The sequence below is a fragment of the Convolutriloba macropyga genome, chromosome 5, assembly GCF_964194025.1.
Source record: "Convolutriloba macropyga chromosome 5, txConMacr16.3, whole genome shotgun sequence".
In the NCBI taxonomy this organism is placed as follows: Eukaryota; Metazoa; Xenacoelomorpha; order Acoela; family Convolutidae; genus Convolutriloba; species Convolutriloba macropyga.
The window spans coordinates 36,186,301-36,201,349 of NC_134472.1; the positions used below are offsets into that span (position 1 = coordinate 36,186,301).

General features: G+C 35.3%; 1 protein-coding gene across 2 annotated transcripts in view; it reads right to left on the reverse strand.

Annotated features, from left to right (window-relative positions):
* The window catches only part of LOC142339982 (rho-related GTP-binding protein RhoA-B-like), a 57,625-nt gene extending 54,197 nt beyond the window's left edge, over positions 1-3,428 (reverse strand). The window contains exons 1-2 of one of the 2 annotated variants that reach the window (XM_075390364.1): positions 3,153-3,428; positions 2,521-2,722 (exon numbers count right to left, since the gene is read on the reverse strand). In XM_075390364.1, the coding sequence (XP_075246479.1) occupies positions 2,521-2,692 (172 nt within the window). In that variant the 5' untranslated portion in view covers positions 2,693-2,722; positions 3,153-3,428. Of the gene's footprint in view, positions 1-2,520; positions 2,733-3,152 lie in introns of both variants that reach the window. The other variant, XM_075390363.1, reaches the window with a different exon arrangement.
* Positions 3,429-15,049: the final 11,621 nt, after the last annotated feature.

A 15,049-nucleotide genomic window follows, 5' to 3' on the forward strand; every position in this document is an offset into this window, starting at 1 on the left:
GTCTTTTAGCTCAGGTTTACTAATTTGTCCCAATGCATTTGCATACAGCAAAAAATTATACTATTTTTAGAAGAAATCGCTCTTGTTTTGTCTTATTGTTTAAAAAAATTGTTTTAAAGGACGAAATGACTTTTTAAGGCTTGCCACATTCAGTTTTTTTGCTGACACTTTTAGCATATTCCCAGCAAAGAATGGAGTTGCATCGATTTCAATTCAATTGAAGTGTAGTCTTCAATACTTTTCCTAAATGTAAATAATAGTTTTTAGCGTTGATACAACGAGTTTTCATTTTTCCATTTTTTTTGACAAATTCTAATTTTTGAGGGTTTTCTTTGCTTTCTTGTCTGATCCTCCAGGTAATGGCATATTAATGACCAGCCAATTATCACAATCAATACCTTGAAAGAAGGAACAATTGATAACTTTCATCATTTTTAAGGAATAGGTTGTGATTTTAAAGGCTTCGACGCCGTTTCTCTGCAAAATTGAATTAAATTTTAGATGTCTTTTGTCTGTTTTTGTCTCTTTTTAGTCGTGTGACATTCTTGTTACTAACAAGTCTCAATGGTTTGGTTTGGAAGTATAGAAGTCATTGATTGATTTCAATTGATAGCTAATGGTTTTCTTGACTTTGAATTTAATTGTTTTCAAGAAGTGTAAAACGTATTTTAAAGTTTACCCCATTTCGTTTGCTATCTATTTATTATTACTTTAAACACAAACAGGTTCCATTTCTTTTCTGGTGAAATTCAGGTTTTTTGATGTAGTTTTTTTGTCTGATGCTACTTAAACTTTTTCATTTTAAATTTTTTAAATAGAAAATAGATAGAGAATGAATTTTGATTGTAAAGAAGCTTGTTGTTGTTATTTGATTTTGTTGTTCATCTGGTCTTTTACTCTCCGTAATGGCAGCTTTCATTGTTGCTGTACTATAAGTTTGTTAAGTTGTTTGAGCTGAAAGCATTTTTTCAAATAGATACACCAAAAACTTTCGAACTGTAATGGAATTTTCGATGTTTACTATCTCTTCTTCAATTGGTGGACATTTAAGTCAAAAACCAAAAACGTGGTTGGGCGGGGTCGGATCATTATGTGCAAAGGCTCAATTCTGAGCTGCCTTGTAAATTAGACTCTACCACCATACATGGAGGAGAACGCAGTGAATCTCTTAGATTTGGTTTAATTTTGTTAAAAATCAGTCACAAGCTGTAAAGGAGAAAACATTAATTCTAGTTCTGTCTTCAACACTTCAATAACACTTCTGGCTTCTCTTGTTTTTTTCTTTATTAAGGCATTCTTTTGACATAAAAAGAGCACATCCTAAAGATACACTGAACTGGTTAATAAAACTAGTTCTTAAGGCTTAGTTATACATGATCAACGTTAAAAATTGTCAAAAATTTTCAGTTTTTGTTTGTCACACCAGATTCAGTTGTTCGCTTCTGTCAAAAAAAATCCTTGCGAATCTCGGACTTTTATGAAAATTGCATTTCACATATTTTAATACTTCAACATCTTCAAAGTGTTGTAATGGGGAAGCTCAGGAAGCTTCACTGTGGAAGCCCTTATGGGTTGATATGATTTTTGAGGCACATTGAAAAATTGGTGTAATATCAATTTGCACAAACTGAAAATGCAGAATTTTGGAGAATGTTTTTTTGGAAATTCTAGTTTTGTGCGAAAAAAACATCGGCTAATGAAACTCAACAATTGATCATGGCACCCAAAACTGGCTGGTAAGTTTTAAGCGTTAACTTTATGTAAGGCGAACGCTATTATTTAGGCGTTGATTTATATCAAAACTCCACGCTTAGAAATCAAAAATTATCAAATTTTGTAAAATCTATATTTAAAAACGCTTATATAATCTAAGATCTACGCTTAGATGAAACGGTGAAAAAAATATACGATCTGGGCTCCGATTTTCTAACAAATAGTTAGCGCCTAGGTTTTGAAACGCTGAGTTATATAAGAACAACATTTACAAATTTTGATATTTTAAAAAAAAATTGCATAAATTACATAAATTCAACGTTTTTATGCCTTTTTAAGCCTTGACACCTCTGACCGCGTATTTAAATTTGCTTTCATTACGTGGCCAATGTTCAAAAAATGGAGTTTTCATAGGCAAATTTCTCTGGCCTTGCCACAACCCATTTAACTTAAAATTAAACTTAGAAGCGAGTGACAACGGGCTAATTTAGTTAAAATTTGCTAAAAGCTACCTATTTCCCACGGATACAGTATCTAATTACCGAAATAAAAGAAAGCCTAATTGGTGATTAATTTCACAAAGGTCCCTCTCGATTCCAAATATGGATTATATAACAATTGGTGGTTTTGAAATTACCCCTAGCAGCGTTCACAAGAACAGTTAAGTCTTTGAATTTGGACTGAAATTTAACGCGGTTTTTAACGCGGTTTTTAACGCCTCCACCTCGGCTCGATAGACACGCTGTAGAGCAGGAGGCTTAATATATGTGCAATTTTGGTCCAAAATCTGGCTGTGTTCCAACTTACCTATTTGTACAGTTTCTGTAACGGATCCGTGTGAGACTGTGAGAGTGTGTTTTGTCATGTCGAACACCGTGGGGTTGTAGTCAAAACTGAATGCATCGTCAGTTAATCTGTGAACAAGACAGGTCTTCCCAACTGAGCCGTCTCCAATCAAAACTGCCTTTACTATCTTCATCGCAAATACACTTCCTCCTTCAGAAAGATCCTAGTTTTGACTAAAATTATTGGGGTGGTCCGAAAGTTAACTGGATTTAGACAAAAAATCGTCGAGAAACGCTTACTCGATGAACGCAGATCTGCTGCTTCAACTTAAAAATTCTGATTAGCATGAAAATCTTTGCGAATTAACCGTTAACTGTTAACTGATAAGGTATACTTAAGATACGCTTATTGACCAAGTCTTCGGCAGTTTTTCTATCCGGACTCCTTGGATTCTAATCTCAGAAAACCAACTTCTGCTTTTTGAAAAAAAAAATTTAATTGCATATAATTGACAATATGAATATTTAGGAGCCGAAAATAGTTTGATAATATGAACTGAATCATCATGCGTCAACAAGTGATAAATATCGCAAATTTTGGTTTCTCTTATTTAAATCCAGCAACTTTGCGTCCCTCAAAAAACAAAATGAAACTTTTAATCTGTAATATCCACTGTCTCTTCCGCCAGGGTAATTCGAAGTTTGTTGGGAGTTATTTTGCTTGGAACAAAACTTTCCTCTTCTTGTATGTACAGAAATAGTGGCTTCTTGAAGTAAAAAAAAATCTTTAATTAGCAGCAGCAAACCAAAACACAAACTATCTGTTGTATGCAGTGCTAAAAATAATTATGTTGAGAAAAGTCATAAAATTTAATGGCATCTTACTGATTCGAAGTCATTCTCAATGCGAGAGTTATGCATATCTGGCCAAAAAGTTATATGAATAAATGTATAACAAATGCAGAGAGCGGTTAGAGTAATTACTTTCATACGACGTTGTAGAGTCTTTCAACAAAAACTTTCATCACACACATTGAACGATTGACTATTTTTCACTTACGTCAAGCTAAACAAAGTGCAGATGCAACTTGACACTATTGTCCGGAAAAGTTGTAAGACGTGTAAGCCTCCTTCGCTGGGTGTGTCTGTCGAGTCAATATTCGTAATTGTTGACATCTAAAAATCTATTCAGAGTAAAAATCAAAGTCATGTCAATCACTATTGCAACGGCTGCTCTCCCAATGAGTTGCGACGAGGAAAGTTTTACGCCGCCCAGTTCGTTTCAGTCGTTCAAAATCAGAATTTTTGTTTTTGCAGTTCGCTTTTATAACTGTATATCCGCTATGTTCTTACCGTTGCATTACAATTCGTTTTGACTATTTGCTAATCTAATTTTTTTCCGTATCGAACTGGATTTGATTGCTACTTATCAAACAATAAAGGATCACGTTATATATACCAAATCAATCCGACAGGAAAACAACTCCGAGACAATGATATATGTCTAAGACCTGTTTATGCAAAAAATATTTAAACTTAAACTTACGTTGGGCTGGCCTTTTGAACTCACAAGTTGAAACTCCCGAAGCTGAGTTTCGTAACGGTGGAACTGCAGCTCAAATATTTCGTAGACACAGGACACAGTAACAAATAATTTACTGCTCTAGAATAACTTTTAAAAGAAGACACAGAAATAGTTTTTTGTTCCAGAATATTTAAAATGCAAGACACTGTAACACTTTATTTACTGCTCAAAACAGATTCTTTTTTTAATGTTTTCCTGAGTTATATGAAGACAACGGTTTGCTAAGGCTAATATTGTTGAGTTGAGTTGGGTTGCTGGTTTTACTTCCCTTTTTCTCCATATCTTGTTGCTATGACTGTACTAGTAACAATACCTAAAATTGCCACTATTACTATGACTAGTGAACAACCAATACAAAAGAGTCTTTCTGATCTCAGTTTTAATGCTGTTACATTTGTCTACGCATGCTGTGAAAACTCAGCTTCAACAACTCCACACTCATATATATCGTAGGTAATTAAAATATCGTAGCTTCTCAGAACTTTTATATGTTTCCCACGCTTGGATCCATGTAACCCTTTTAAAAAGGGCAAATAGTCGGTGAAAAGCGCAAATATGATTTGAAAGTCAAAGAGTAATTGCAAGTGATATCTTTTAAAATTTGCTAAAAAATTTTTTTCTCGGAAGAACATTATTTGATGCTTCAAGCCATTGAGCAATAACAAGTGGTTCTTGTTAAACTCGTGAATGTGAGTGTCTATTACATGTGAGCGTCTATTTACCACATAGAGGTAAAAAGAATGTTTATCGGTTCATCTTATCAATAGGCAGTTTGCTCGTTATTCCGTATGTAATAATGCGACGGCAAACAATTAAACACTTCTTATGCTCCTTTTTCGATTCTTTCAAAATGTAATATTGATTACATTTGACTTCAAAAAATGAAAAAAAATGTAGGCTTCATTTTGTAATGAGTTAAATTTTTTGCTTCAGATAGAGCCAAATTCGTTTACGCATTTTAATACTAATATAAAATTTTCTTCATCTATATACATCTATACACAAATGTTTATATGCGTAAACGCATTCGGCTATTTTTTGAAGAAAAAATTCCAACTCGTTACTCAGCGATGCGAAAATTTTTTGCAAAAAAGGTTTTCACTGTTTTTCAATTTAATTGTAATCAACTTGACATTTTGAAATAAATTTCAAACGGAGCAAAATTCAAATGTTTGCATAAAACGCCACTGCCTTATTGAATACGGAGAAAAAAAAACAAATCTCAATCTAATGCCTTTTGATAAGATGGCCCGATAAAATTTTTTCATTTAATCTTAGTTGGCTGATAAAGGTATTTGAAAAATCCACGTTAATCTAATTGGAATTTGAAATAAAGTAGCACGGCTTTCGAATTTAGATTAAAATCAACACTTTATTTTATGAATCTCAGAAGCTTTTCAACTAAAAAATAGAACGGAGACATGAAATGTCATGGTATATTTCTCGCTGGTTAAAATTAAAATTGCTATATTTCTTCCTGACGTACAGTTTTTGATTTGAGATTTACTGCGTTATAACTCAGTAAAATTTTTGAGCCAAATTACTTGAGAAATTCAACTACTAATTGTGATGGTCTCAAAGAAACATCTAGAAACTTAGAAGTTTTCTTTGTTAAAGTTTTAGAGAACGAAAGAAGAACTTACCTGACGAAGTATGCTGCTATGTCAATAAGTAATGGCCACAGAATTAAACTCGATTCTAGTTTGTTTTGGCGCTGTCATCATCTTATTGACCTATCAATCAGATATTCGAAAAAAAAGTCTCCCGCCCACAGAAATCTGATTCTAACATCCACCGACGTCCAACTAATGAACTTGATTGTACCTAGGCAATATATGATTCTCATGAAATGTTGATGAAAAGGGAAAATCAACTCCGGGATGCAGAACGCCGATCTATTCACTTGTCAATCAATTAAAATGTTCTTCGCTAATCTGAATTTTCTTTGTATATTTTCGCATATATAACTACTATAAATACAAGCTAAATTTTGTTTTTTTTTCAGCTACAATTTAAGATTAAAATTCAACTTACTGAATTCTTTTGACCCGTGTTATGGATCACCACAATGGTGTCCAGACAACCTGCAGACAGAAAATTTTTGGATCTACAAAGTGCATTATAAGCTACTGCGTGGATTACGTCTTTTGTGGCGAAATGTTGCGCAGAGAAGAAAGAGGACAAGATCAACACCAATGGCACTATAAAGTACCTACAAATAAAAATATTCTTACTTATTATTTGCGGGTAAAATGAAATCATTAAATTTAGGAGCCCAATGAGTCCTAGAAATTTCATAGAAACTCCATATACAGACATCAGGTTGGCTATTCAAAGTTATATTACTCCTAAAGAGAGAATAGTATCGGCAGAAAAGTCTAATTTTTTGCCCGTAATACAAAGCGTAGGGGAGTCTGACCACAGTTTCTTAGCACGTCTCAGAGAAAAGGCACGCTATTGTGACTTCGAAAAACTCAAAACATCGGACAACCCTGAAGAGGAGTTGGTACAAATAAAATTTATCTTAGGTTTCAGGGATCCTGAAGAAAAACTTTGACTACTAGACGGTATATAAGCAAAGCCTGCAATGTCGGTTACCGACATGACCATGAGCCTACAGCTCAGAAGTGAAGCAATGGCTTTCGCAAGTTCTTCATCAGATATTGAGCCCCTTACTGTGAAATAAGAAGTTGGGTACAAATTCAAAGAGACCTTTCGGAAATCGAACTAAAAATTTATGGCTAATAACAGCAACAACATTTGCACTAGGTTAGGAGTTAAACCACAGTATAGTGGACCCTGTCCAGCGCTAAATAAAAAACGCAACACCTTTGAAAAAGTGGGACAATTGTCAAAAACGTGTAGAAGCAAACTTCAACCAAAATCAGTTAAGTAAAATAAAAAGAATAACATTTGCGACAAGGAAAACATTTAATCCGAGGAAGCATCTCCAGTATCGGAGAAGTAAATGTTCTTTTCTAAGGAACAAATCTTTAGCATGTAGGTGACATGGGAATATATCTCAATAAAAGACCACAAATTAAAGATGCAGGTAGACACAGGTGCAGATAGCACTGTAATATCCAAAAAAATTTGGACTGAGCTTGATAAACCTCAGTTGGATGGTAAGATAGGTCATCTCGAAGCTCACAATGGTCATCAATTAACGTTTTTAGGATCGCTTACTTGTGACGTTCTGGGTGAACGGAAGCAAGCACACACAATAAAAACTACCAGTTGTGCGGTCTGACAAAAAATTTGCACTACTTTGTGTAGAACTTCTACCCAAGCACGGTGCAATCAACATGGCACCCTAACACCTACCTGCTTGAAACAGTTACAAAGCTCATGTAAAGTTGATACTAAGATCACATCCAAAGTTCTGCAAAGCCAGAAGAACAACTCTGCCTCTTCGGGACAAGGTGACAGAGAAGCTGGAACAGATGGTCAGACAGGGCACCGGTACAACCAAGAGTAGTTACTAATGCATCTGCAGTGGGGTGGCAGAGATAGAAGAGTTAAAAGAGAGACTTGTGTGGACTTGCAAGTTCATATCAGTGGCAAAGTGGATGAGGACTACCCAATACCAGACAAGGAGACGATCTTCCACAACCTACATGGGCTTCACACTTCGGCAAAAATGACCTCTCAGATGCCTACTATCAATTTGAACTTGACAAAGAGGCAAAAGATATATGCGCAATCAACACATCTCAGGGACTGTTCAAGCTGTGCCGCCTTTCTCAGGGGTTGAAAAACTCTCTTTCAATCATCCAGAATTGCATCGAATCAATACTCAAAGGAATCAAAGGTGTTGTGATCTTCAAAGACGATGTGTTGTTCTATGGAAATACCAAGGAGCAGTTCGGCAAAAAGATGCTTCAGTCAAAAGTCGACTACATGAGAAAAATTTTACTAATAATGAGAAAAAATCTAACTCAAAACCAGTCGATAGCGTTAGTTTGTTGGGATACTTCATTTCAAAGGAAGAAATAGCACCAGATCCCAAAAATTGTAGAAAACATAAAGAAGCAAAAGCACCAACTAACAACAAACCATTAAAGGAACTTGAGTTGTTTGTTGAGCTAGCAACATTTTACGGAAGAACGATTCCTTACTTTGCAACAAAAATGCTACCCTTAAAGAATATGAGAAACAGCCATTTCTCATGGGACCAATTGCAATAAAAAGCCTTTGAAGACATAAAAAAATTATAAGCTAATTCATTGGTACAGCCACATAGTTTACAAAAAGAAGCAACAGTTACTACAGGCGCCTCTGAAAAACATGTAGCGGATTTTTTTTCAGGAAGGATATCCAGTTATATATGTATCGAGAAAATTGACTCTAGCGCAGCAAAACTACTCAAACATAGAGAGTGAAGCATTGGGAATTGTCCGTGTGGTTACAAGATTGAAACAATTTCTTCTTGGAAGACAATTAACCTCACAGACAGACCACAAGCCACTCAAATATCCCTCTGCACCAAACGAAGAGATCCCGAAAACAGCATCAGCTAGAATCAGAAGATGGGCAACGGCTCTGATGGGTACCGACTTTGAATTGAAGTACATACCAAGAGAGCAGATACCCAATGCGGATGCTTTGATCAGAACGGATTTTGACAAAGATAAATCCGACAACGATCGAAAGTGCTTCGCAACCAAAAACAGCAACATCGCTCAGAGTGATTTGGTAACCCAAGCAAAAATCAAATCTGAACAGGGAAAAAACAGACTCTTCCAGGACATAATGGAACGAATGAAAAGTGGCAATTGGAAACAATGTTCAGAAATGGAAAAATGATTCGAACAACATAAAGATGCACTGACTATGCGCTATGGAATACTCTTCAGAGGTGTTGTTCCTTCCATTCTACCAAAAAAAACAACGAAACTGAATTTTAGCAAAAGTGCATGAGACAGATCTTAGAAAAACTGAACAGAGACATCACTCAAATTGATAGCATTGTGGCCTGGCATTACCCAAGACGTTCAGCATTGAGTTATTGTAATAAAAGTTGTCAAATGAACAGGCCTAGCGTGGGAAAAACAGTCTATACGTGGCCAGATGCCGACGTTTGGGAAAGTTCCGCATGGATTGGAGTTATGTTTAGGACCAAGGTATTATCTTAGTAATTTTTGACGCGGGTTTTGGCTGTATAGAAGTTTTTCCCACGGGAAATGGAGCATAAGAAACAGTTAAAATATATTTTAGTCAAACCTTTTCAAGATTCTGATTACCAAAAACTTTAGTATCTGATAATAGTCGTGAGCTTGTAAGTGGTGACCTTAAACAGTGGTGTGAATCACTTGGAATTCAGAGAATGGAAGCAACCGTCTATCATCAAGGAGCGAATGGACTAGCTGAAAGAGCAGTTCATACAGTGAAGCGGTTACTTCAAGCCTGGAGTCCCAATATTAATATTTCATTTGAAGCATTCCGTCGAAGGGCAATGTTGACACATCGCAACACTTCAAAGACGAAGGGCAAGACTCCAGTTGAACTTCCTTTGGGACGCCGAGTGAAACTACCAGCTAAAGCAGATTTCGAATTGTGCGAACTCATTGTATTAAGGTCAATGAAAAGACGAAGACAGTTCCTGCTACCTTTATCTTTAGGAAGGGCTTGGACACAACTTTCATACAGCCCAAAAACTCAAAACTGACCATTCTAGTGAGTAACAACAAAAATTGCGAGACCAAATGAGGACAATGTGAGAACTGAACCATCACTGGAGGAGACCATAACTCAATCAAAACCACAACTTTGAAACCCAGATGTAGGACCTTCACATCAAGATGGAGTTTCTGCAGCCACATGAGCTGCAGATCAACATCAAAGCGAACCATCAGAGCCTTCACGAACATCAACAAGAAACAGAAAACAACCCGACAGGTTTGGAGAACCTATACCCACAACTTGTTTAAAAATGAGGGAGGATGTGATGGTTTCAAAGGAAAATCAAGAAACCTAGAAGGTTTCTTCATTAAAGTTTTATAGAACGAAATAAGAACTTACCTGACAAAAATGGACACAAAACTAAACTCTATTCTAATTTTTGTTTGGCGCTGACATTATCTTATTGACCTATCAATCAGACGTGAGAAGTAAATTCTCCCGTGCACAGAAATCTGATTCTAACATCCACCGACCTCCAACTAATAAACTTGATTGTACCTAGGCAATATATGATTCTCTTGAAATGTTGATGAAAATAGAAGATCACCTCCGGGGTTCGGAACTAAGATCTATTCACCTGTCAATCAAGTTAAATATTCTTAGCTAATTTAAATTTTCTTTGTATAAAATCGATTATATAACTATTATAAATACGAGCTAATTTTTGTATGTTTTCAGTTTCATTTTTAATTTAAAGTTCAACTTATTGAGTTTTTGTGACCCGTGTTGTCGACCACAACACTGATTTTTTTCAGTAAAGCTATTGACATAAAACAATAGATAGTCCAGTAGTATTTTTGGAAAGAAAAACAGTTCTTGCAGTTCTGTTGGGTAAGATTATGCCCTGGTGAAATTTTGTGACACCGAAACTGAGATAATTTATGGTTCCATATGGACATTTAAACTTTTAATTTCTTTGTATTGTCTTGCAATGTTTTCTATGATCCATATATGATCGCAGTATTATTAGTAACGACCTTACATGATCTTTTTTGGTAGCAACGGCTCAAATATCCAAATTTCTTCTTTTTGAATTCTTTTTTTATACTGGGTGTTGATTTTGCATAACCATAAAAATTTTTCCCACCAGTGGTATTTGAACATGTTCACAACGAGAGGCATTCAGTCCTTCTGATAAATAAAGAAACTATTTTGAAGTTGAGGGGGTTTTCTCGATCTATTGGCATCTTTACTGTAGCTGAAACTCGAACCCACGCTGCAGCAAAACTGTCGAAATGAGCTTGATTAAAAAGTTTCCTCAGAGGAGATTTACACTAAGGTTGCATTCAACACAAAATTGATGAGAATTGAGTTTTCCATAACGAGTCAGAACTAAAACAAGTGCTCAAGAATGCAATCACATTGTCACGACTTAACACATCGTTAAGAAGGAAAAGCCCTGCTTACGAGGCTTTAACTCTCCAGGCATATAAACCACTAAATTCAGAGTATGCACCCAAACTAGTTTAAAACCGACGGGTATCTTGTAAGATTCTTGCAAAATTCTTGTAAGATTGCTTAATCATACCTGAGTCTTGCACGATTCCTGTCTTTCACGTAGAACAATTGATTAGAAAATTTCTTTAAAAAATGCAAATTTTAGCAGTATAATTATCAAATTTTTAGTATCGCCTAATGAGAGGGGGCATTTGCTCAACAATTATTAGTTTTACTCACTGAATGAGAGGCGAGTCTTGACTTGACTAAGGCGAGAAATTGCTTATGACTTGACTAAGATGATGCACAAAGTGAAATTAAATGAGACGATTTGAGTTAACTGGAGTTTCAAAATGCAGTTGATTGATTATGAAATTGAACCATGAAGCGATTAAAAAGTGATTTCTTTCTTGTATTTGCAAGATATTCGTCGGATTCGGACTAGGGCGAAATAAAATCGAAATAAAAACTTTCACTAGGAGTTTCAAAATTTAGCAGTCGCTAGATTTCTTCAGATGCAATTTAAATATATATATAATTAGAGTGTTCAGTTATCGCCCGCTGTTATAAGCATGCTTTCTTGTACTGTGATGCATTCCGCCTTTTAAAATGATGTTGTTGGCTAAATTTCTGTTAGTCTTGATTGATTTACAAGCCAGTCATTAAAAATTTTCACCACAGACACCAAGAACAAAATTGTAAACACCTTTTAATACACTAATACACAAACTTCTGTTTGATTCACAAGAGAAACTTTTTCACATGAGATTTTTATACAAACCACATTAGTGGAGGATTCAAATAGCGGCTGTAAGACTTTGGCTCGACAGTTTTTTTCTGGAGTTTTTCACAAGGACTCTTACTTGTAGCTAAATTAGATATATCATTTTTGTTATTCCGCTCTTTTTTAAATATATTTATTTTATGCCGAGTGCATATGAGTGCAAATGATTGAGCGGGTTTAAGAATGCTTGATATTGACACGATGTAACCAATCATTCGGACACCATGTTGCAGTACATGAAAGTGTCAATTCTGGTCATTTATGAGGCGCATGGTTGATTTGATAGTGTTTGACCTTATAGTTATAATTATAATCGAACTTGTTAACCTTCACCTTGAATCCTTATCAATGGAATGTTCTACCCTGCCTTGAGAACCCTTGACTACAATCAAGTAGATTCTACTTATATGATCTAATCAGATATCTAGTCAGATAACTTATGATATTTTTATCTCCTGCGTTGAAATGAGACATATTTTCTTGTATTTTGCTTCATTGGTTACTTATTTTGATGACCTTCAACCTCAAAACGCACCATATCGTTCATATCGTGTCGCGTGAAATCTTGTGATTGACGTGTGACCTGCTTGTATATTCTCAGTCAAAAGAATCTCGTGCGCAGTTTATATTTTGATAAGACTATGACCTATTTTATTTATCGTAATAATTCTCTTCGGTTAAGCAAAGTTTCGTCTGGGTGGGCCTGGTTTATTGGGCGTAATTGGGTTTTAGTAATGAAGTCATTCGAATACCACATCATCGGAACAACTTTAATAATTCGGTTGTGAAATTTGATTGAGAATTAAGTGGACATTGAGTTATGTCTTAACCAAAAAGTTAAAATAAGTAAAAAAATTTTTTGCTCAACTACTGAATGAAACAAATGTGATTTTTTTTATTTGTAGAGCAGGATAAAATTGAGAAACATAATTGAAGAGCCACAAAAATTGATGCCTAGTGAATTAAACCTGATATACTTTGCCATGACAAGCAAGATGTTGCTTGAATCCTTTAGGCAACACTGTTTTTGAAAAACTGTTTAACCAATAACGGCAACGCTCGTGACTCACTTCTTTCTGAATTTGTGCTCATAAGTTTAATATTATAGATTTGTACGTTCAAAATTTTCGGCTATCAACAAGCGTTCCATCGTCTCATAGTGTCAAAAAAGAGTGTCAAATAAGACTACGGTATCTACAAAAAATGGGCACCTATTATTGAAAAGCATAAAATTGTAATATATGGGATACAAGGGCCGATTTGAAAGAACTAAAAATTTGATAAATGAGACCACCATTTTCTTCATATGATCGGCTGATAGATTTGTTTGCGATTTTTTTTGTTTAAAGTTTTTTAGGCTGCTTAGTACATAGTGAATAATGTCCACTGCTACATATTCTATACGTTTTCTAAATGTGTATACAAAACGTACAGGTCAGATGCTGACATACAATGGTGACTTCAAAAAAACGCCGAAATTAAAAGGAGCCGAAAAATTGATAACCATAAATGATTAAATTACTAAGCCAAATAAATTTAACTGAAATGAGACCAGAAAATTTTCAATCAACTAAAACCAGTATTTCAGAAATGAAGTTTTATTATTTACCAGCACAATAAATTTGAAGCGATGCAATACTTAATTATACTGTAGTTAGCACAGGCCACGGCCGTGCCTCAGCGTTTCGTGGGACTTGATATGGAACTATCACAACCGCAAATGACATCAAATTACCCAAGCAAACACTATTCGTGATATTTAACTAACAATTCCGGGAAAATAAACGCAATTTGTTGTTTTCGGCTTTTTGGATCATGTCAGGTCTCGGTGCTCTTTAACGTTGGTTTTTTTAGCGTAGATTTTTTTTACTGATCCCATACACTTATAACAACGTAGGTGACGTAAAACTATGACAGTGCCAATTGTAAAAGTGCCAAAAAATTCTCCAATTTTTCTTTGGGTATAAATTCTACGCCAATCAAACCACTCCAAATGAAATGGGAGCACAACATCCTAACCAATCAGACAGAATTGATGAGATTTTTTTTCTAATAATTCGTCAGCGTAAGATAATTGGAGCGGGATAAATCATAAAGAAACAATGATAATAGCAGACTTTGGTCATGCCTGAGTGAGCCCGCGGGAGTTCATCCTTGCCCTCATGTCTTTGAAAATCATATCGGCCAGCATTTTGATCGCTCTTCTCAGTTTTGAAGTTTTGGCATTTTTAAAATGAATTCAGGTTTCAGCACTCATAAAGGACGGCACAGTATGTCAGCGTTGCTGTACGTAATCACCGACGGATAAATGTGCCGATTATAGGAGTGCCAAATATTTAATCAATTTTTCTCCCGATATAAATCTAAACCAATCAGATTACATTAACTGAAATGAGCAGAAAAATTCCGAACCAATCACAATGAAGTGGTGAGATTTTGGATTTTATTACTTTAAAAGATCAAAATAGTTCGAGCAAGACAAGTTTTGAGCAAACAATGATAATTGCGGGTTACGACAATGCATCAGCGGACCGTGGGACTTGATGTGCTCAACTAAAATAGTGATCAACATGCCGTGATCGCTTGGAAAATCATTTCCGTTACTATTTAGTTTACAATTGATTGGTACTGGCACTTTTGCCACTTTTCAAATCAGTTCCAATTTTAGTTTTGTTAAACGTTAGCATGACACTACGTTGGCATAGTTATGCGTCATCAGGTCAGATGAGCAATGTAATTGTTGGAATCGCGGGGGACCGCTATTTACGGCCATGCGTCTCATGCGCTGCGGAATGTATATCAGAAATCATTAAAAAACGCATCCTCCACTGGCCATCTAATCGGTCATTGTTTATAATTCGTTTTCAACCAAGTAAATTATGCTTGCACGGTTTTTTTATACTGGTTAGTTTAACATGTCCTTACATTTTCTGTAATTAATCAAAAAAATTATTCGATTTTTATTATATCTCAGCATTTCTCCTTCTTTGCGAAAACAAGTTTTCCGAAAATAAATGGGCAATAAATAATTCTCTTGATCAATTTCAAAGTCTGGTAGTCCGG